Source organism: Lycorma delicatula, chromosome 1 (genome assembly GCF_047948215.1).
Source record: "Lycorma delicatula isolate Av1 chromosome 1, ASM4794821v1, whole genome shotgun sequence".
Classification (NCBI taxonomy): domain Eukaryota; kingdom Metazoa; phylum Arthropoda; class Insecta; order Hemiptera; family Fulgoridae; genus Lycorma; species Lycorma delicatula.
Genome location: NC_134455.1, coordinates 373862308 through 373886291, shown reverse-complemented (window position 1 = coordinate 373886291; position 23984 = coordinate 373862308). Strand labels below are relative to the sequence as shown.

Below are 23984 nucleotides of genomic sequence, written 5' to 3'. Positions count from 1 at the left end.
GCTATTCGGTTCAAATTAAAAAAAGAAGTAAAATTATTAATTAAGAAAATTATCGATAAGGATATAAAGAAAATATGGACTAAAGTTGAGTGTATTGAGTAAATTTCGTTAATCAGTTGAATAATAAGAAATATGACATTTAGATTTTGAGGCGTAACTAAAACCGTCACACAGTGTATGAGGTTCGAGGCCCAAAGGAACCTATATTTCAGGTGAGTATTTTTATGGAACTTATTAAATGCGCGAATCGAGTACCGTGGTTACTGCCCCGGCAAGTGGCTTATAAAGTTTGTGGCAGGCACTGATGTAAGTGGATACCCTCGCTACTGATAGATTTGCGCGAGTACTAAACCGGTCATATGTCCCAAACGGTTCTCCTCCTTCATCAGATTTCCCTCCTGTCGTGAGTTGGACTCGCCGGATACATAACATAATATCCGTGTTATAACGACAGTAATAAAATCTTTTATATGCGTTAGAATCTGTAGTTATCGCGAAAACTAAACTATTATTGAAATTATATCTTATCACTTGAAATTATGAGTGAATGTTTTTTGATGGTATGTAAGAAAATAATTAAAAATTTAAAGCATATTTGATAAAATGTTAATGAAGTTCTGATTTGGACCCGAGCAGGAAGCAAGTAATATATAGTACGCTACCCACGTATTTAATTATGTAATAGCTAAAAGAAGAACTCTTTATAATCACAAGATAAAATTTATCGTAAAGTGATAACGTTATAAAGAACATAGGCGTTTTATGAATCATATTTTAAATAGAATTATCTCGTAGTTTATCTCCGGTTATTTAGTTAAATCTTTTTATATATGTGTATTGTTTGTTAAGAAAAAAAGTTACTGTTAATTATAACAACTGTTTTCTACTGCTGGTTCAGTTAATTGGAGGAGTACGACTCCGTTTTTCTGATTCAACTATTTGATATCCTACATTTTCTTGATTTCCTAGAAATTAACAGATCTCCATCTGTTTCCTAGTAGCCTTGATAATAGGTTAACCCCCGGCTAAAACTTCCATAGCTGTTGGTGATATGAATTTAAATTAAATGATGTTACTAATAAGATGAATGAATATATTCCAAGATCTCGTGGTTTTAAATCTTTGGATTTACCTTGTAACTTTACATTTAAACTGTCGTATTCCTTGGAACAAAGCAGATATCCTAACACGGTCATTAATTATATAAATGTTTCGAAAAATTAAAACAGAAAAGTAAGTTAACCAAATTGAAAAGATAATGTCGTTCCAGTAATCTGTTTGAATTGTTTATTGGATAAGCCGGTCGGATTATCGATAGTGAAAATACCGAGTATGCTGTTCCCAGTTCTAAAAGGTCATTGAAACATTTGAGTTCTACTAATGTTTATAAAAAAACGGTGATGAGTTGTACCAAAAAGTAGCTAAGAACTTTTTAACTTATGATTAAAAATACATTGTATTAGATTACTTATTGATCGTATAAAAAAAGCTATTTTATTTTTTTTTTTTGTAAACTTCTTTTTTAAACTTACTCACTTTATTAATTACGTAGATATTTTATTTACAAATGTTCATTTCCATTTATTCAAACATATTTAGTACAGTCAATTTGTATTTTTTTTTGAAAATCCTTACCTACCGATTGATGTTTTTTCCATGCGTTAGGGGTGATGAGGGAAGCTTAACTCCAGATTTTTAACATCCCCCTCAAAAAGATTTTTGAAAAACGCAAAACTTTTTGAAATGCTTTTTCTCTGAATCTATGCATTTTAGAGAAACGTTTTTCAAACAAAAAATGTAGAGGACATTCTCCTCTACAATTAATGTCTTTGAAGTTATGCCGTATAATTTGAAATTGAAATACTATGTGGCGCTGAAGTTGTAAAAATCGTGTTTTTTCGGTTTTTTCACCGGAAAAAATGTTTTTCGTCTGTATTGCATTTGGAAAAGTTGTAAATCTAAAAAAAAAAAAACAGACATCTTTTATTTAAACAATTTTATTGTACGACTTACCGTTTTGGAGCTGTAGCTTGTGAAAGTGTGAAAATGTTGTGAATTGGGCACGTGTTCGAAACCGGTCTAGTCGCTGAACAATGCCGATCTCCCCGGCTACAGTAACAATAGGCGTTGCCATTGTACCCCTATAACTCTGGAATGCTAAGTCGTACAAGAAATTTGTTTCAATAAAAGTTGTCTGTTTTTTTTGAGATTAACAACTTTTCCTAATGCAATACTGACGAAAAACAATTTTTTTCCGGTGAAAAAACCGAAAAACACGTTTTTTACAACTTCAGCGCCACCTAGTATTTCAATTTCAAATTATACGGCATAACTTCTAAGACATTAATTGTAGAGGAGAATGTCCTCTACATTTTTTGTTTGTTAAAATTTTCTCTAAAATGCATAGATTCAGAGAAAAAGCATTTCAAAAACTTTTTGCGTTTTTCAAAAATCTATGGAAGGGGGATGTTAAAAATCTGGAGTTAAGCTTCCCTCATCACCCCTAACATATGGAAAAAATATCAATCGGTAGGATTTTCAAATACAGCCTATTTTGATGACAGATTTCCTGTACTAATTATGTATAATTAATTCTGTGAGTTAGTCGTGTGAAACTGATCCGAACATTCAGAATAATTTTAGAAAATGTGAAAATCCTGTTTGTGGGGGAATAGAAATGAGGTAAAGATTCCGAATTAAAGAAGTTAAATTATTCCTATGTTGCAGCTGAAATGTAGTTGTTTAACTTTGACAATGAATCTAAAAAGAATCAATATGACCACTCATTACGTTGTACAAAAAACTCGACCATATTTCGTTTATCATCTTCAAAGATTTTATCCCCAAATATTAACAATTCGAATTAATATATGTTTATTACTAAAAACTTTGGTTCTTTTTCAGAATCGCAGCCACTTTTTTTCTGTTTTATCTTCCATATCAGTGGATATTTGCAAATAAATTATAAATGTAATCTGACCAACTTAACCTAAGCTCGCTTCGCTCGCAATCCTATTTTTTATTTCTATTTCTACTCGTTCATTTTATTCAAACATGGATCTTCCTAATGTACCTGAAAGAGATCCAATATAAGCATTATGCTTATAATTATAAATATAATCCAAGAAAATTTAACCTTTTTTTCTATCCTTTTTTTAACACTCCCAAAGTAACTGGTTCTCGCCGCTTAAGGTTAACACAGTTACTTCATGGTGTCGTGGCAGTTTCCCCCCCCCCCCCCACCGTATTAGCTAGCCGCCATCTGTGGCTTCCCATCGGGGTCTCGATAGCTTCATCAAGGCACGCCAGCCCCCTCTTCTGGATAATCAACCTATCTCTCCGCTAAGGAGCTACTCTTCCCGTTCCTACAATACGTATGCGAGGCTCGCATTCCGCGGACCCCGTATAACGAAGACCGCGTTACAGCCCAACACAAAACCAAATTTAACCTAGGCTCGCTAAACTTGACTAAAGCGTAGGTTAGGTTTGGTTAGATTATATTTATAAATTTTCTGAAAAATTCTTACAAATACCCACTGATTTGGAAGAAAAAATTGAAAAAAGTGGCTGTCGGATTCCGAAAATGTACCAAAATCTTTTTCGTTAAAGTTTTCTATCGTAAGAGTATTTAAACGGTTACACTTTCCGTAAATTGTCAAAGGATGTGATATTTCATGGTTAAAGTCATACGATCACTGTCAAATTTTTATCTTATCCAACGGTATAAAATTACGTGTATGGGTGAGGGATCTGAGTTGGAAGTTTCAGAAGTTAAATACTTTTACGTTTGTGTCTAAAACGATACTTCGAAATTATTACTCAACAGTTATGTATTTCAGCGGTTATAAAGTAATAAATAGACAATGTCGATTTCCTTCTTTGTTTCTTAATAGAGGAGGAGTTTCTTTCCGAATATTTCGATTAACATTTCGACTGACAGGACGTATGGGGAGAGAATTTTTAGCAGTAGATGAAACATAATAACTAAATGGAAGCTATATATGAGAAAGAATTGTTCAAATTTAGCAGTAGTCTTTAAACGGCTAGGTTGCAAACGTCGGAAGTGTAAAAAAATTCAATCTAGGATGCTTCTCCTATATAATAAATATTCATGAAAAGTAATTTCATTTACTGAGATTGTTGCTAAAATTTGTTTAATAATCTTTTTTTTTGCCAACTGCAAAAACTTTAAAAAAAAAACTTGCGAACTTCATCGCTTACTATTCTTTTAAAAGGTTTTGTACAATGTATCAATTAAATATTTTTCCGGACTGTGCTAATAACAACAAGCATGAGGTACACCATAGAATACATTTAACTACGTAATTACTAATCCTTAAATTAAATATTAAGAAACTGCGTAGCAGCGGTGTTCTTACACTGGAACCAATGGTTCAATCCCTCCCGATTCAAACTGAAAATAAATAACATCGATGTGAATATACTTTTTTCATTCACTTATTTTAATGAGGGCATAATAATAATAAGTAGCAGTATAATAGACCTATGCGTTAGTATGACTACTTCTGTTCACCATTTTAATTTTCCCTTTCTCCCTTATACAGTTCAGGTAGCAGAGTTTCCTCCCTGTCAGTATTGTTCTCTGTGTGTTTCTTTATAGCTTTAGTGCCCCGTTGTGGCGTATTCTTGCTAGCCTATGAAGCGTTAGCACCGAAAGGATTTCAGTGGACGGTCTGAAGGGAATTACGTCGGGAGCACAGGTTTAAAAGCCTAGTCTCCCGCGCTCGGACCCAGAAATGGGTTTGAGAATGCTGGTCGAAACGGATATGGAACGCTATTCACAAATCCATCCATAAAATTATAACAAAACTTGAAACTTAGACCTGACATTAAAATAAACACTTGAAACACCCCCGATTAACAGAATCATACAGCAGCAAGGGACACTGTCCAGGCTCTGCGATTTGAAGGGAGAAATTTGTAAAACTCCCGCCACTTTTGCGTTTCGTTCCGTTATAGTTTTATACATAGACTAAATATATATATTTTTTATTTACATAGTCAGTAATTTTTAAAAATGGGTACTGTTAATTAATTATTATCATTATAATCTGCTGTAAACTTTAAATCGGAGTTTTACTTCGTCTGGCCACAATTCCATTTCTACTTAAAAGGGTTAACGATTGTCCTGTTCAAATAATCGCTTAGATGACGTCTTCTGGAAAATCAACCGACCGAAAATACGTGAGATAGTACTCATGTACATTTTAGTTACTAGAACCTTAGCACCTGTATTTTCATTTTCTGCACACAATTTTTTTTCGATATAACGACGATTCCTCGGCTTTAAATTTCTCTTGATTTGAATTTGCTGTGTATTTCATGCCAGTTAAGGACGATCATTCTGATTTCGAAGTCGAGAGTTCTATGGTTGAAATCTTAGTAAAGGCAACTGCCTTTACATAAAAGTGCTTTTTATAAAAGTAACTGCTTTTATACAGATTTGAGTACTAGATCGTGGATACCGGTGTTCTTTGGTGGTTGGGTTCAATTAACCATACATCTCAGGAACGAACGATCTGAGACTGTACAAGACTACTACACACTATACACTTCTACTGCTACTACTGTTACTATACACTTCATTTCATTCATACATATCATCGTCATTCATTCTCTGAAGTAATACTTTGCGGTGGTTCTGGAGGCTAAACAGAAAAAGAGGAAGAAGGACAAATCACTAACGATGCCAGTAAGCTGAAGTCAACGCTTTCTCATCTTATATTTACCAGCATCCACTATATATTTTTTCCTTTTACCTACGAGGTTTACTGCCGATCAATTAACAAAATCTTAATTCTAAATTTTTTTAGTGTTTTTCATTTCTACGAAACTTTAACGGCAGTATTATGATATTGATGGAAATTCTTAATTAAGTCACATCAAAATATCAGCTAGTTCATTTCTCCAGAAATAAAATTAATCATTAATATTTTTCATTTATCACTGCAACCTATTGCAGATAATTTCTTAATATGGCTTGTTAAAATGTGTCCTAATCATCTATACTTCGACTAATAGAAAATGTCCATTATAAAAAATCACGCTGTTAACATCAACCATTGCGTCTCCATTGTGGACTGATGATACAGTGGACCACGTCCTCTACGTCTGTCCTCGATACGAGATCGAACGTTCACAAGCTGTTGGGGAACTTGAGAGAATACGTTCCTTTCTGGATCTCGATATTAACTGGATGATCCACGAGGACTGGTCTATAGTGGCTGGTTTCCTTCGCGCCCTTGCGATGTATAGGTCTGCAGAGGGAGTTTAATCGAGGCACTCGATCATGGTAGGATACTGGGTGGCTAGGATTTCGGCTTAAGCATTGGATTGGTTGGAGGTAGGCGCATTGTCATCGTGCCACGGTTATATTGGTGTTGTTTGTGATTCGATTTGGGGCACTCCCAAATCCCAAATGGTGTGGGTAGCCGCGCCACCGAGGTACGGTAACCCGTGCGACCAGGGGCGTGGCTTCGTTTCGCCGGTGGCAGTCCTGATCGTGACTTGGTAATACTGCGCGAGACTCCACATGATGGGACCGGGTGGTGGTGCGGGGTTTGTCCCCGGCTTCTGCGCGGACCGTAATGAGGTTACGTTCCCCTTGTTAGGTGACCTAAACTGGTCGACTTATTTGGGTGTAGGTCTGAATTTCTATGTTGCGTAAGACATAATTTTGATTGGTTTAAGTGTAGCACGAATTTACCTTTTAACTCGTTCGTTTTCTGAGGCATTCACAGTCACGAACGGTGCTGTCAAATGTGGACTAGGCGCGGGATTCGCGCTTCGGTGGTTTCGGTCAGTTTGTTTGAGAGAATCATGTTAGGTTGGTTGTGAAGATGTCTGTTTGAGGCCTATGTGAAGGCAAAATTTGATTTGTATTTTACTGATGCAAATGTCTGCCGAGGCATTTACATCGGTGGCATTCCTACTGAGGCCTGGCTGGTGACTGTGAAATGTAATCAGTTAGAGGGTCTAAAGGTGACCTCCCATAAAGCCCCTCACAGCTTGGAACGTATGGGTGTTGTGGCGCCCGGTAACATCACAAGGTGGCTGTCTTCCCCGTACAGTGTTAGGATACCTCCAACAGGTTTTAATAATACGTTCAGGTTACTACAATTAGTTCTACAAACTGAAAAACCCATTTTTTCACCTCCAAATCTGATAATGACTGTACAGAACCAATATCAATCTGAATCCGTTCCTTATTTTGAACATATTTACTTTTATGATACTGATAAATGAAATGACAAAACCCTAAAACTGCATAAAGAGTCACACAGTATACAAAATTTTATAGAAAAATCCAATGTATGAGACATGTTTGACATTCGGTATTTCCTCGCTCAAATGGCACAAATGCATCGAAGTTCCTACCTTCCTGTTTAAGACAAGCACAGTTGTATATAATTCTTTGAGTCTACTGAAAGTCTGCTTACTGCTTCAGTCTATGTACATTTACTGTAACCTAAATTTTATCAGTAAACAATACTGCAAGAGCATATAGTATATTTGTATGTTTGTTTATTACCGTAAACACAATAGTTGTACCTGACACAAAAAAAGCCACTTGCAATGAAATGGCAAAGTCATTCTAAAGAATAACACGTACTCTATGACTTGCCTTTTTAGGAAAGTGAGGAATTCAATGGTTTCCTCATTTCTTTTTTACTTAGCCAAACATGCTGTTTCAAATCAACATTATGAACTGGCTGAATTGAAGGTGACAATAAACCGAACAAGTGACAATTTGTTTTATTTACTTCAGAGACTGCCTGTGCAATGATATTACCCGTACAAAAGCTATAAGTATTATCACCTCTTATTCTGATAGTTTACATCCACACAATCATAAGAAAATTATGAAAAATACCGTAAAACAAATTTTGAAAGGAACAGTGAATTATACACATTGTCTTCATTCAATTAGGAACAACAGCAAACTTACTTTGTTATTCAAGTTCATAATATTCAACCCAGAACATCATAAATTTAACTCCTAGAGCTAACAATACTAGCTGATGAGATATATACAAAGAACATTTCTTTACCTTTAAATCTCTACAATAAATTAACTTTAAATATTATGAATTGACAGAGAAAAGCTAAGCTACATTTTTAAGTTTAAAAGTTTTACTTACAAAATAGGTTTTTGTGTAGTGACTGCAGTATCACTGCTGGATTGCGATTTCTGTAAAATTATTCCTGCTAATGTTAATTTCATTTTCCTATACGCTTATTTAAAAAATCGGAATTAGTTTAAATTTCCTGTCTATTATATTTATTATATTTATTATTAATGCAGGCAATTCAATTACAACCGTATGACAAACCTGCTGGGATTGTAAATCTGTGACATTATCGGTAATCTGTTAAGTATGCAAGTGCATTTTTAATTGTATTTTTTCCTGTCATTTGTCATATTATACAATGTTTTCCAATTGGATGTAGGCCATTTCATTAATCAGTAAGTAGTCATAATGTTAAATTGAATTATATGACCTGTATCATCTTTTGCAAGGAAAATAATCTGTATGTGGTTAAATAATATAGATACAATAGTGAACATAGCTGCACTCAAGATTGATAATCAGTATAAACATTCAATCAGTGCGTACAGTGCATTCTCGTGGAAGAACAAATCTTTTTCTTAAAATTCTAATTTTCTTTCTGTTATTGTATTTGTGCTGTGTATTGTAAAAGTTATTAGCATTTTTGAATTATGTTTTTTTGATTACAATGTGCAAGAATTATGTTTAGAACAGTTATACATAATCCTCCTTTTAGTTATAATCAACACTTTCTGTATATTGTATAAATATTTGTTATTTTGTTCCTCTCAAGAACTAGAATTATTGAAGTAATTTTTATTGATTGTTGTCAGAAGCCTGTAAAAGTGTCAAGAAAGAGGAAAGTTAGCATCCTGTTTATTGGTGATCTAGATCTTAATTTTTTTTTAATTCGACTGAAAATTTAAATTGTTTGTTTCAGTTTAGACACAACTGATTTTGTTGTAGACGATAATGCAGATAATGTAGATTACAAAGTCAAGATGTACTTTTCATTCTGTAAAAAATCAATACAATCTGAACAGCTCCAAGATACATTCATTTGTGTTAAAAATAGTTCTTCAAATGGAGATGTAATTTTTAGTGCTGGGAGTATCATTACAAGTAAGTGTTTGTATACCATATTTTCATTTTATTCATTTCTTGACGTTACTAAGTACTATAATTTGTGAACATTGATGCTGCTTTTGTTTTTCATTTTTACTTCACACTCCTTTTCTTTTTTTTCCTTTATAATGAAGACCAAAATAACTCTTGACTGATTTGATGCATTTTTTCTTCATTCTTTTATTTTTTATGGTAATAAATTTTACTGAAAAGCATTTACTGCACTGTACCTCTTCAGTTACGTACTACATACCTTCATCTTTGCTTCTCTGGCAATAAAAACTTGCTGAACTTCTTTTATTTACTAACTTTATATCAACTTAATGTTTGACTCATCAGTGTAGTTAAATTTCTGAGAATTGCTTCAGGTTTTTCTCTTTGTTGTATGGTAGCCTCTTCAAAACATCCTATTGTTAGCCAATGCTCTGAACGTTTTGATTTTCTTGTCATTTATCTTTGATTCCAAAAAAATTCCTTAGAAAAAAATGGTTCCTTAAAGATATCAGACATTTTTCTAATACTAATATATATATGTATATAATATTAGTTGATTACTTTTCTTCATGAAATTTCTCCTGAGCTTGAGCTAGTTTGCTTTGAACCCTTCTTCAGGGGATTGACATGGTTTACAAATGTATAGTGTAGTATCAATACTTTTACTTCTCATATTATAAGTAAAGTTAAACTCCTAAAATAACTAACTTATTCAGTCTGGTTAATAGCAGTGGCCATTACAAAGGCAACATTAGTTAAAAAAATGCACTCTGTCACTACAATAATGTCTCCTATTCCTTGAACTAAACAAAGTTTGAATCAAGGAGTATAATTTTTTAAAACCTACCACAATCTTCTCTCATGTCTCATTTAATTAATTGTTTTATTTTTTCATTTTCTATTTGGGTTTTTGATCTAGCACGATGATCAGCATTTCCTCCAAATCATTTTTAAATAGAACAATTACATATGTATAATTATAAATTATACATTAATTTATAGCTTAGAAAAATAAACACTTTATAATATTACATATAAGTTAATTCTAACTATATATTAATTTTTATTACAGTAATAGCATTAGTGATTTTTCAGAGCATTATAAATTGGTCTGTTAAAAAGTAACCCTGTAAAAGCATAACCCTGTTAATATTCAGTATGAATTTTTGTATTATAAGAAGACCAAAGCCTCCCAGTGTTACTTGCAATTCTTTTTACATGCCATAACTGCTCGGCTCTGCTATCAGATTCATCTTAAAACTGTTTTAATCTTAGTTAGATTTTTATGCTTATACTATAAAAGCACATTTGAAAATCTTATTTAACCTTTTCTAGCTTAACTTTTTTGCTCTCTTGTAAACAAAAAGGAAACCTTAAATTTAATTTGACTAATCTGTTCAATTTAAAATCATTACCTGTGTAATATAATTTTTGTGAAAAGATCATTGTACCTGAATTAGTGGGAAGATTTTTTGATGGTTAGGTTAATTATTGTAAATGACAATGTAAACCATTGTCCTTTTCTCACAGGCAGAAAACTAATGCTAAAATAGTTCTGTTTTCTGGCCGGATTCTTTTTTTCACCTTCCCTGATGACTTAATATTCAATATCAGATGAGTCAAAGATGACCTTAATTAATTTTAAACTACAACTTCCTAACCTATTATTTAGTTAAAAGTTATTTATTGTTGGGGAAGGAAAGGAACTCTGCAATGGGGTAAACAAAAAAGTTTACCCTTTTCATAAAAGTTCATGTGTTATCACTGTTATTAATGTCATCAGTAGTTTCTCTATGAATATTGGTCTTAGGTTCATTAAAATAATGTTCCTTTATATCCTTTCTTATATTGCAATTACAAGTGTCTGTTTGCTTTGTTTTAAAATCTGTCTGCTTACATTAATTATTTGTAAATAATAATGGAGCAATCATTACTATAAGGACTTTTTCTAGATTTTATTTAGGTTATAATCTCTAAACCTATTTCAGTATCATATGTGAAATCTATTTTAAACATTTCTTAGCAATATCATCACCAAGCTGAAATAAAATATTTTACTTTATGGTTTTGCAAAGTTAATCTACATACTCATTTCAAGAAATGTTACGATAAATCATTACACATAAGAACTTCATATAATAATGCTCAGAACAGACCATTCAAATAGGCCACAAAAAGTTTGTACCACATTGAGTTATCGTTCCCTGTCATTGCGGTTCACTGTCGTAGAATTACCATCTTAAAAAAAAATAAGGTCCAATCACTCAACAGTTGTATATTGTTTGGTGTCAAGGGTACAGTACGTCATCTTGTCATGGGTTTCTTAATTGTTTTCTGTTTTCTAATTGTGGAATTTTGTTTGTTTACCCCCTCAAAGCCCCTGTAAGCCCCTCAAAGTGAAGTTGCCTCTTGTCACTAAAGATGATTTCTTTTGAAAAATCGTCGTTTGTATTTTGTTCCAATTAAAACCATTCAACAAACTGTTTCTGTTGAAATGATCAGGTGGTTTCCATTGTCCAGTCAACTGAATTTTGTAATCTTACGTATAAACATCTTTCACGAGAATTCACGGCAAGTAATTTCTTGTAATTCTCAACAATTGTGAATGACAACAAATGGATCTTGTTGCATTCGCATTAACACTTTCACACACAATGGCAATACTTCGCAAAACGATTAGAATGAGATGGTAAAGTGTTTAATGTTTGCTATCAAGGCCGATCCCGTATAACACGGCTTTGAGGGTGTCAGTTGTTTCTACTCCCCAGGGAGGCTATGCCGACCCAGCTATGCTGTTCCTGTTAGCACACCCCCCCCCCCCCCAGTGGGTGGGTCTTGGTCTTTTAATAAGCGCCTGCCACTAATCTGGGGTCCCCAGACCGGGTCTCGGTATTTCTTTTTCCCACCTAAGGACCCCAGGAGTCCCCGTTCAATCACTGAAGGTGGGATGCTCTGGCATACCTCCTGAACAGGCTGTCCTCCCTGCCCTAACACTAACACCCCTATCTTCCACTTCTTCCAGGGTCTTCTTTCGGTTGTACTGACAATTGACCACTTCTGTTCACCATGAAGCATTACCTCCACTATTATCTGCAGTAACCTCTCCAAACTGTGTCTGCATCATCATCCTGTCTTCCTCCTACCTTGGGCAATGGAAGACAGTGTGTTCTGTGGTATCCCGCTCACCACAATACAGGCAGCTTTCAGAAGATGACCGTCTTCTCCTGCCATATAGGTAGCTATTAAAGCTACCATGCCCCAATAAAAATTGGGTTAGCACAAATTTAAGTTCCCCGTGCTCACGTCTGAGCTAAGGCCTGATATCTGGTATTAACCTCTTCGTCCAGAGACCCACCTCTGATCCAGTCCATTTCTACTGCCAGTGCTCTGTTGTGCCCTTCCTGGCCGTACTCTTTGTCATTCCTTCTCTTGTCCGAACCTCGTTCTTCCGCCAAGCTCCATAGGGGGAGCGAGGCAATCACCAGAACTGCCTCTGTAGAGACCCTTCGGTAAGCCCTAGCAACGCCGATTGCCAGTCGGCACTGCAGCCCCGCAAGCCTCCGAACGAACGGCCATTTCGTCCATAACGCCCTCCTCCACACTGGCACGGCATACAAGGCAAAGGACCGAACCACCACCACCAGCACCCTCCTTTTTGATGAGCTTGGCTCGCCAATCTTGCTCATAGCCTTGAGACAGTCGACACTGTTCTATCTGCCTTGTCGACTGCCTCCCTGACATGATCTTGAAAGGCTCTCCAGCTTTCAAGCCAAACCCCCAGGTATTTGGCTCTACTGATCGGCTCGATAACGACCCCCCCCTTTCCTGTAGCCTGAGAGGGGAGAGTCGCCTTCTCACGACTATCACCAGCAGCTTCGTTTTTTCTGCAGTGAGGGTAATGCCGTGGCCCGCCAACCATCTGTCGAACAATGGAATAGCTCGTTCACCTTTCCAGATGATCTTGGCCCGCCAACCATCTGTCGAACAATGGAATAGCTCGTTCACCTTTCCAGATGATCTCCTCTTTTGTTCAGGCGACTAATACCATGGAGACCTCATCGGCAATATCAGTAATCGAAACTTCCTCACAATACCGCAACCTGAGGACCCATCATATGCTAGGTTCCACATGGTCGGTCCAATTATCGAACTCTGCAGGACACCGCTCCATACTAGTCATAACCTCTTTACCTTCTTCATGACCAATTATCCTTCTGCCAATAAAATAGTCGTAAAGGACTCGCACCAGATATTGGCTGATATCTCTCTGAATCAACTCATCCATGATGCACCCGAACGGCAGTGAGTTGATTGCATTCTTGACATCCAACATCACCACCGCCGGGATGCACCTCGTCCTCCAAGAACCCGCTGCGGCCTCATCAACAACCTTCATCACCCTAACTATGGCATCCTCCGTTGTCTGCACTCTCCTTATCCATTAATTGACATTGATTCCTTATCCTTATTAATCCATATTGACATTCACTAAGGCCTCCCTTCCGTTCTACTTCATCTCGTAGAATCTCCACCAACAGCTTCTCGAAGAGTTTGCTTAGGTAACTTAATAGGCAAAGAGGTCGGTATCCGACTGGGCCTCCCACCTCTCCTCCACCTTTCCTCAGTGGAAACACCCTGGCCTTTTTCCATTTTGGTGGCAAACAACCATCCAGGAGTACTCAGTTAAAGGCCGCCAGCACTTGGTCCGCAGAAAATTCCACCGTTGCAGCCACAACCTCGTTAGTAACCCGGTCGAGGCTCTTTTTAACTTTCAGCCTCCCTTCCACCTGTCGCAGCTCGCCAATTGTGAATACATGGATATCCACTGCAGCTATCTCTCAATAGATGGGTCGGTCACCTCTAAGGAACAAAACAACAATTTGTTTCTAAGAACCTCCTCGGCAAGAACGGGTAACGTCCCCTACCAAATCTACCAGTTACAATTTGGAAGGCGTCACCCCATATGTCATTCTCCAACATGTCCAGGAGCTCTCTCCACTTTCCCTTCTTATTGTAGTATTTCACTCCTGTAAGCGCTCTTTTTTCCAGCCAGTTCCTTTCTGCATGAGAGGATGTCCTCACGATACCCCTTTCTTTTGGCCCATTCCAGCTGTTTCCTGGCCGTAATACAGCACCTTCTCGTATCCACCACCCGAACAGTCCACCAATATACATTCTTTCTTTGCGGACTTGTATGGTCCAGTGACTCTTCTGTTGCTTTTGATACCACCTTTGTAGGGTGCTGGGGGGAGACATTTTCCAGATGACAAAGGCGCTCTTTCACCAACTTCTTAAGCCTAGCTAGGCTCTCTTTCAGACATAATCTCCAGTTATCAGCCGCCACGCTACATGGCAAACCGTCCCCAATTTCAAACCAAACAAAGAAATGGTCGCTCAATGACTCCTCTTCACCACTCATCTCCACGACCCCTCTGCCAACCTCGGCGAGGCAAACGTGACATCTACAGACGAGCATCCGTTTACCATCACCAGGGTAGGCGCTGTCCCAATATTGAGCACCACCAAATCCAACTCGCCTGTATACTCCTCCAGAATCCGCCCTCTATGGTCCGTGACATGTCCTCCCCATGTCACGTTCTTTGCGTTCAGATCATCACCCACAATTACATCCTTTCAAAGAGGATGAATCATACCCGCCAGATCCTCCAAGCATTGTTTAAAATCATCCAGACCTGAGTTTGGTGAAATATAAACAGAAAAGACCACAACAACTGAAATCTCAACCCACACGTATCCATTTCTCTCACCGGTGGTTAGGATCGGCACATCGCTCCCTTAAACCATCGCACTCCTCAGCCACTGTCCAGCCGTCCTCCCTTAAATTAGGCTCAGACACTAACAGAAGGTCTGCTCCCTTCCGCCTTCCCAATTCCAGGAGCGCGTCAAGTGATGCCGCGCTCCTATTCATGATTAACTACAGAACTCTAGGCATTTCTCTTACCACAAAGGGCGCAATCTGATGCTCAGTTTCACCACACCTCAAAAATTTCGCCATGACCTTGTACTCTTTGGCTTGGTGCCCTTCCTCACCACAGTTATGACCCAAGGCTGACCTTTCAGGGCCACTGCAAGAAGTAAGCATACCTTGTTCACCACTGAACCATTAATTTCTTGCATTGGACCTTAGCATTAATTTCCTGCATTTTGTTTACAGCTGTGTGCAAGTCCTCTACAACTACTCTCTCCCCAGCCATACTACTACCATGTACATCCTGCCCTGGATATCTTCGATGTCCCCTATCAACACTTCTGCTAGGCTTTGTTCCACTACCAGCTTACCCCTCTTCAGCTTAGATTGCTTCACCAGCCTACACATGGTGGCGACCCTGTCCAGCAGTTTCCTATCATGGCCATCCTCCGCTAAGTTATATGTGGCTAAAATATCACCACTGGCCTCAAACAAGTGGACTCCTTTACCTCCTCACAATTTTTAAAGCATTTCCCTGACCATCTCCTGATAACCAGGTCCAGGACTTCCTTGTCTGTCACACCCTCCTCTATCTGACAACAGCTCTCTGTTGATGGCTCTTGTAGTTTGTGTGGCTGCATCCTTCAGCAGTTCACCACTATTGCATATCCCTATAAGACTGGAATGCGACAACGTGTACAGCTCTTTCATCACAATTTCCACATCCCTCGCTCTCTCATTGACCAGAACCGCGCATTCCTTAATTTCTTTTTTGGTGTTTGTGTACCGGCAACAAAGTTCTACCAATCTGGTAATGACCTCCAGAAGGTAGTCCATATCCATCTGTCCCTTCTGTTAGATCCCTTCATTGGTAGTTTCAGTGACCTCCACCTTCCTCTTGGGGGCCCTCACCACTGTAGTTTCAGTGTTTACTGTCACATCCATCATACTGGACTCTGGTATTGACCTAGGCGATCTAGGTGTCTTTCGACTTTGTTGAGAAGGAAAGTCAGACTCCATTTTTGCTTCTTCTGGCAAACTCATATTAGACAACTTAATATAAAATAAAATAAATTCAATTCAATTTACTTACAATTAGTCCACCTGACCTGCCATAGAGTTCCATCATAACTGCAACAAAAAAGACAGTAGAACTTATAATATGGGTTGGGTTGGCAGTGCCGCCAACCCAACAGCAAAATAATGGCATGCAATTCAAATCCATCATTTTCATGGGGATAGGTTTTTGTTCTGATTCCATTTATTGGCTTTTCTACATAAATTACCAGAGCCATTTATTGTCGATTTACTATTTCTGAAACCATTTTATTCTGCTAGTAATAAATTATTTTCATTTAGGTGAGATTTTAATTTTCAAATATTTTTGAGAAAGATAGAATCAATTCAAAGATCGGTAAGCCTATTATGTGATTAGGGAATTACGTTATATAGAAGCTTCTTACAAAAACAATAGAAAATTTCTCGGCAAAAAGCCATTCAATAACAACACTTCAACAAATTCTTTAAAATATTATTTAACTATCCTTTAGTAATACATAATTTCACAAAACAGATAATAAAAAAATTAATTTTATTTTTTTAAATTGGCAGAAAAATATCAATTAGACTTAAATTTTGTTTTAAAAATACACACTAACAGAAACAAAATGCATTGCACATGGCAGAATTAGTTGCAAGTGTTATGTTATAAGAAATCATTCAAACTTTCTAGCTCCTTTTAGACTTTATTGAAACTGAAATGTACCAGATTGCAAAACTGTAGTTATAATATGGAGAAACTCCTTCTCAGTTCTTTGGAATAGCAAACATGTTAAAAATATCTTATTCTATTTCCATTTATGAGTTGGGTATAAAAAAAAACTGTTTCTATAAACTTAAAATATTTTTATTATTGTTGATTTTCTTATGCCTACTTATTAAGATATAATAATGCACTACAAATATAACTTTTAAAAAGTGAATGAACTTTGTTTTTAAAAAAAAGTTCTGAAAATTATATGGTTTATCAAAATACAAAAACTAAATTTACATTATGTTGTGAGTTATCTAACAGTTTTCATGAACTAGCAAGTTTGCAAATTATCAAACCTGCAAATGAAAAGTTTTCGATAAAAAGTTAATTTATATTTATATTTTAGGTCACTAATTGTGGTAATATCATTTATATATATATATATATGTATGGATATTTTATTATTTACAGCAATTATTACGATGTTGGTTATTACCACTAATTCTGTAATATCTGGAAAATGAAGAACCCATTTTTGTGAATCATAAGACATAATAAAATGTGGATATTTTATACATTTCACATGTAGATATATTACATATCGTGTACAGAAAAAAATTTTGATTGAGGTTCAAAATATTGTAGGAAGATGTAATTTGATTTTATAAAAGCTAGGAAATTGAAAATTGTTTAATAAATATTTATTTAGGCTGATAGTAAGAGCAAGAAGGAAGGATTAAAATAACTGAAATGATATAATTTCAGTTATAAATAACCAAGAAATTATTTAATAGAAAAATGGAATTTATAAAATATTTCTACCTGAAAATGATATATTTTTTCAGTATGAAACTGTTACATATCCCAAGCTTTCAGGGACCCTATGGAGAGCAACTCAAAAATTTTAGATGGGAAGAGAAGGACTTTGCTTTGAACATCACTTTAAAGGGTATTAAAACCAAAAAAATATTTGTGTAAAAAAACATTGAGCTATGACAACTCTAATCAAAACGGTAACCATTTAATATTATTTATAGTTAGTTTTGAGATTGATCTACAGAACCTCTTGAATAACTGGTTAACATTGATACATTAAAAAAAGAAATACCAAATGCTTGTACCTCAAAACGATCTATTTTTTATTTGAGACTGCCTCTAAGCACTCTTGAAAGGAAACAATTTTAAGTGGATAAGATAGGATTATGATACACGATTTTAAAGAGCATTGAAAAACTTCTTTATAAAAATCTATAGGCTATGATCTATGACAACTTTAACCAAAATGGTTGCCATTTATTATTTTTCACATTTAGTATAGTTTTTTTTTTTTAAATGTTGTCTTTGTTATCAATCAATAGATTATTTTCATTGAATTGTTCATATGTTGTCTTCCCATAGAAGGCAAGCAATCAGTAGGGCAATTATTTATGATTTAGCTTTAAATATTTCTGTGAAGGTACAGTTAAACCATACTGTTTTGTTATTAAGTCGTAGTATGCATTTTCCCCCAATTCTGCATTACATCTTCCCTTTACTTTGCTTTTTTCTTGGATCATTTTTGTTTAGAAGTTACTTTCTTTGTCCCTGTATTATAAAAGTTACTGTAATCTTGTACTTTTAATGATGTTTTTCACTTTAATTAATATCTCCATTCTTTTAAGTATATCCTCATTAGTGGTCCTATCTGGCCCTTTCATATGTCTATAGATGTCCACGTTTATACATAAAGTAAAGATGTACAATATTTATTGTAGTTGTAAGCAAAAAAAAAATACACAGCACAGATTGGAGATATTTTATTTTTACCGTAAATGATTTCAACCTGTGCATGATATTTTCCTTTGGGAATGAAACAGAATTAGGAATACATTACATTTCAAGATTCTGATTTTTAATTTATCCTAAAGTTTCACTATTGTTCAAGATGTTTATAATTTTTTTTAAATATTTATTTTGTCCTGTTTTCGACTTTACCTTATATAGTAACAAATGTGACATTTTAGAGAACATCATATTAATAAAATTATATTTTTAAGTACAATGGATGTGCTAGAATAGATTATATGTGTTCAATTAATGCAATATAGTAAATTATTGTCAAGAAAATATTAATTTATATGTTTCATGACAATTTATTTCATATTTGTTTGCAGATGGTACTTATGAAAACAGTAACAATGATGAATTGCTATTAATAGAGTTAAGTGGAGGAAGCAAGTGTGAAGAAAATGTAAATTATTCATCTGTTGTCTACATTTTATGTGATACTTATGTAAGTTATGGTTTATATGAATAGGTGAAATGTGTCCATGTACGTGGGCAAATGAGCACATGTACTTGCATAAATAAAAGTTTACTTATTTATTAAGTTTATTAGTTGTTACAAATGCTGAAAAGAAATGCTCAAGAACTATTAACAAATAATGGAAATATATAAATGAACAGTCAGTATAAGTAGCTGTAAAGAAATTACTTAAAAACAGATACAGAAAGAAAGTATAGAAAAATAGATGAATGAATAAATAAACAAAAATTCTAACATCATTTGTATAGCTCTACATTCCAATTTTATAATTAAAAAAGTAAAAACATTGTTGTGCAGTTCTGTGTATGAAGATTGATTTTTTGTTACTTTATTTTCTTTCCTTTTTTTTGCTTTTGTCTAGCTCAAACACATAACCAATTATTATGACTCCCAAAGTAGGTAATACTACCTGAATACGCTTAGCAACAGATGCTGCTGATAAAGAAACATCAACATTCCAACTCGTAGCATAATAATGAATCATGCTTCTAACTTGATCCATTCAAATTTTTTTGGCCTTAAATTGAGCGTAACTCAAAAATGATTTAACCAATTATCAAATTTTCTCATGTACAACTTCAAATACATATTAGAGCATATATAAATTTCAATGAATTTGATCCTGTAATTTTGAATATTTTCGAGCTAAAAAAATTTATAAATGGGTTTATGTATATGCATATATAAACCCATTTATAAATTGAACCCATTAATAAACCCATTTATAAATTTAACCCATTAATAAACCCATTTATATATATATATATATAAACAAGGAATAATAATATAAGGAAACCCCATTTTAAGTGAATGGTATTTTCATACTTCTCATACCTCAAAATAAAGAAAATTCATTTCCACTCTCCCAGTACAATCAAATTATCAATACCAATACAATCTAGTTTTATATATGATTTTTTTTTTCATTTTTTGTAAACAATTCTTGACTGTTTATCTTCTTATTTTATAGTATTTCAATCAAAATGTATCACTGCTCTTTCTTTTTCATTGTTTATTATAATCTAAACATATGAACCATGTATATTATGATTTTATATGGTTAATTATTAAATATTTTATTAAAGCTCATAGATTACTTTCATTACTTTTTCTTTTATATCATACAAAATTATATTAATAGACCCTTTTATACTAGGACAACTTCTGGGACCGGTTTTATTAGATTTTTCAAGTACAAAAACAAGAAACAATCAAGTTTACTTATTATATAATGCCTTAAAAATTTTAGAATGACCTCATTTCACCAGGGTAACTAAAATCCAGCCAAAGATTTTTGCTGGCTGTAACTTCATAACAAAGAGTTTTCAGACATATGTTTGCATGAACTTTTTTCTTTATTTCAAAAGTTCCCAAATTGGCTAATTGTTCCCTTCTTCTGATTCACTCTGTGTTTATACATATATATACAATTTATTTTATAATAAATATATTTATTATAAATATGTATTTATTTTATTTGATATTAGATATATTTAATATTTAAATCCCCACATTCATCTAAGAATGTGTAAATGACAATTTTTTTAATAATTATTATCAATAAAGGAAAGGGATTGTTATTAATGGACCAACTTCCTTATGTTACAAACTCAATTAGGAAATCTGGATTGCTATTTTTCAGAAAATTGTTTTTAATTTTTCTGAAATTCCACCCATGGGACCTATCACCCATTTAGTCATATTAAAAACCAGATGTAATGTTATGCCATTAGCGCAATTATTTGCTGGCAACTAACTATTTTCATGACTTGAGTATTTTAATTGAATATCAATTTTAAGTACATTTCTAAAGTTTATTTTTAATGAGATCCTTTTGTAAGTACGAGTATTGTTATATTTTCCTTTGTTAAAATGTATAAATATTTCATTCATCATGATCATAATAAATTTTACAATTATCAAATTAAAAGATATCATGAAATTTTTTTATTGAACAGATACAATTGCATGTATAAACTTTCATTAAAATTATGTTACAGGTAAGTTATAATAATTAAAAAAATTTAATGACCACCACTGATTTTACATGAATTTTCACATTGGTTGTATCTAGAAATTAAAAAAATACAAAGAAAATAAAACTTTTAAACGAATGTCTTTGTTACTAAATTGAACTGTTGAAAACTATATGCTACCTACCATGCTAAATGCAGACTGAATTATTAAATGTAATTAACCTTATTCTACAGTCCTACTTGTTTTAATTTAAAAATTTTCAAATTCAAATTCATTATCAGTTATTATTTTGTTAATTTTATTAACTGATATTAAATTCAGTAGCATTTAATTTTTAATGTTTGTGCAGTACAAGTTACTGTAATTGCTAATATATTTTTATGTATATTAATATTTAAAAATATTGGTAAAATATGCTATAAGGTCAATTCATCTTACATTTATTAAGAATGAAGTAGAAAAGTAATAAAAAAACAAAATTAAAGTAGCTTCCAGAAATAAAACGATGTTAACGTTCCTTTTATAGTTTTTTAATTGTGTGTGTATGATTAATTAAAGCATTTGATCCAGCTATAGACCGATATATCAACATCAAAAGATTTGTTGTTAAAAAAACAAGCTAAGTACGCGAATTCAGTTGGTAAATAAAATGAAGATGAAATTTTAAGTAGATTGCATGCCTATAACATCGCTAATAATGAAAAATATATAAGTTGAAATCAAATTAAAAATATTTCAAATATAGATTCACTGTTTTTAGTATTAATTGTGGTGTATAAATCAAGCCCTTCATCTTGAAGGTGGTGATGGAAAATTAATGAGCATTCATGACATTTTATAAAAGAAGTTGAGATAAAATTTTTGGAATAATCATGCTTATAAATTTATTTATCATTTTCTTCAGGGTACAAAAGTAGAAAAGTGAGTTGAACCAATTATGACATGAGTATACTTTCAAGTTTTTGGTTTTTTTTTTTAAGTAATTAATTTATATAAGCTCAAAATTTGTTGGGAATACATTGTGGAAATTTTGTTATTTATGAAAAAAAAAGCATGACTGTATTTGAAACAGGATCTTTCAGTTAAGTGCAATCATTAGGTGATTGTTTTGTAAAACAAAATTTACACTAGAAGCTTTTAAAATTATTGTATTTATCCATAACAGCATGATAATCATTAAATAATGCTTTTCATTTCAGCAGTGTATTGACCTGATTTAATTATTAGAAAGTAAAATGGACTATGAAAATCAATTGAGTAGCTGTGTAATACATGTGTCATTTATTCCATATCCACTAAAATGTGCAAGAGGTTATACCTTTGAGTCTCAGGAAACTTATATTAAAAAAAATGATAATTTTTATTTTGTTGGTGAATAACAAAAGTTATAACAATTATAGGAAAATATATTGTTAAGTTATTCATTTTGTTACTTTTATTTCTAATATAATATTATTACTAGTATTTTAATTTTATAATATAATGTAGAAAAATCAGAATATTTTAATTTTAGCCTGTATTTAGTACTTATAAATACTTATTTTAAGTATTTAGTCCTGAAATCTTGAATTACACACTGGAATTTACATTTATCTTAAATTATAGTCTGTACTTTTTGCCTTATATCAGTAGTGTGCATTGTTCACAGAAACTGATGGTTTATGTCTTTTGTACTACAGTATTATACTGTGTAAAGATAGATATGAAACATTAGTATATCTTTGAATTAGATTTCGTAATTATATTACTTTAATATTTTATTTTAGGATATTAACCCAATTCTGATAGAGAACAATAAATGTCAACTAACATTTAAATGGGTTACTACAGCTGCTTGTGTTGCAAATAAAAGGCCTAAAGATGTTTCTCGAGACTGTATATTAAAGACAAAAAATTACAGGTATCTACTTAAATTCTATTTGTTGTATGTAACTATTTTATTTTGGTTAAAGTTAGTTAATAAATACAGATTATAGTTTATGAATACTAATTTATTAGTTTGTATATAGTGTAACTTAAATGTAGATTAAAACAAAAAATATAATATCTATCTTTTAACAAGTAGCTTCAATATTGAATGTCTAAAATATAATATAGTTAACCAAATTGCATTTAAAAATAAAAGAATTGTTACCTGGACTTTTATCAGTGGAAATGGTGGAGGACTTATAATAAACATAAAATAAATGTGTGGGTGAAGGTGGTGGAGGGATGATTTGGGGGGTTGAAAAAATGTCTAATATAGAAGTAGTAGATCATACAAAAATCTACAAAATTTTTAGAGGTCACTTTTTAAGACAACCTAAAAATTTCTGGGAAAAATGTGAACTTTTTTTTGTTTTATGTTTCATTTCTGCAAAAATAATTTAATTTTGACGGAACTTGGTGAAAGTATACCTTTCTGTGTCTTAAATAACCACAACTGTTTCTGACATCAACTTTCGTCCGAAATTGCAATAATACCATTTTTTATCCCTTTTCAACCCCCAAAATCAACCCTCCGCCACCCCTGCTTACGCATTTATTTTTTTATGTTTATTATAAGCTCCTTACCATTTCCACTTATAGAAGTCAAGGTAACAAATTTTTTTCCCTCTAAATGAGTTATTTCGATCAGTCTAATATAACCAAGTATAAGAAAAAATGTTTGAAATATTAAAACAATGGATCAATTGTTCTTAAACTTCAATTAGTGCTCATTAATCAGCATTTATATGCTCATTGGTTTTTTTTTAATAGTTAACTGTACTTATGGAATGTTGAAATTAACAAAGCAGAAAGAACAAAGAGAAACCACACTCTTTATTACAATTTTCCATAGTTCCTACA

At 33.4% G+C, this 23984-nt stretch overlaps 1 protein-coding gene across 1 annotated transcript in view; it reads left to right on the top strand.

The window, feature by feature from the left end:
* Lerp (lysosomal enzyme receptor protein) overlaps nucleotides 1–23984 on the top strand; it is a 313317-nt gene that overhangs the window by 55424 nt on the left and 233909 nt on the right. The window contains exons 2-4 of the mRNA XM_075355029.1: nucleotides 9013–9194; nucleotides 19027–19145; nucleotides 22922–23055. Coding sequence (XP_075211144.1) covers nucleotides 9013–9194; nucleotides 19027–19145; nucleotides 22922–23055 — 435 coding nt within the window. The remainder of the gene's footprint in view (nucleotides 1–9012; nucleotides 9195–19026; nucleotides 19146–22921; nucleotides 23056–23984) is intronic.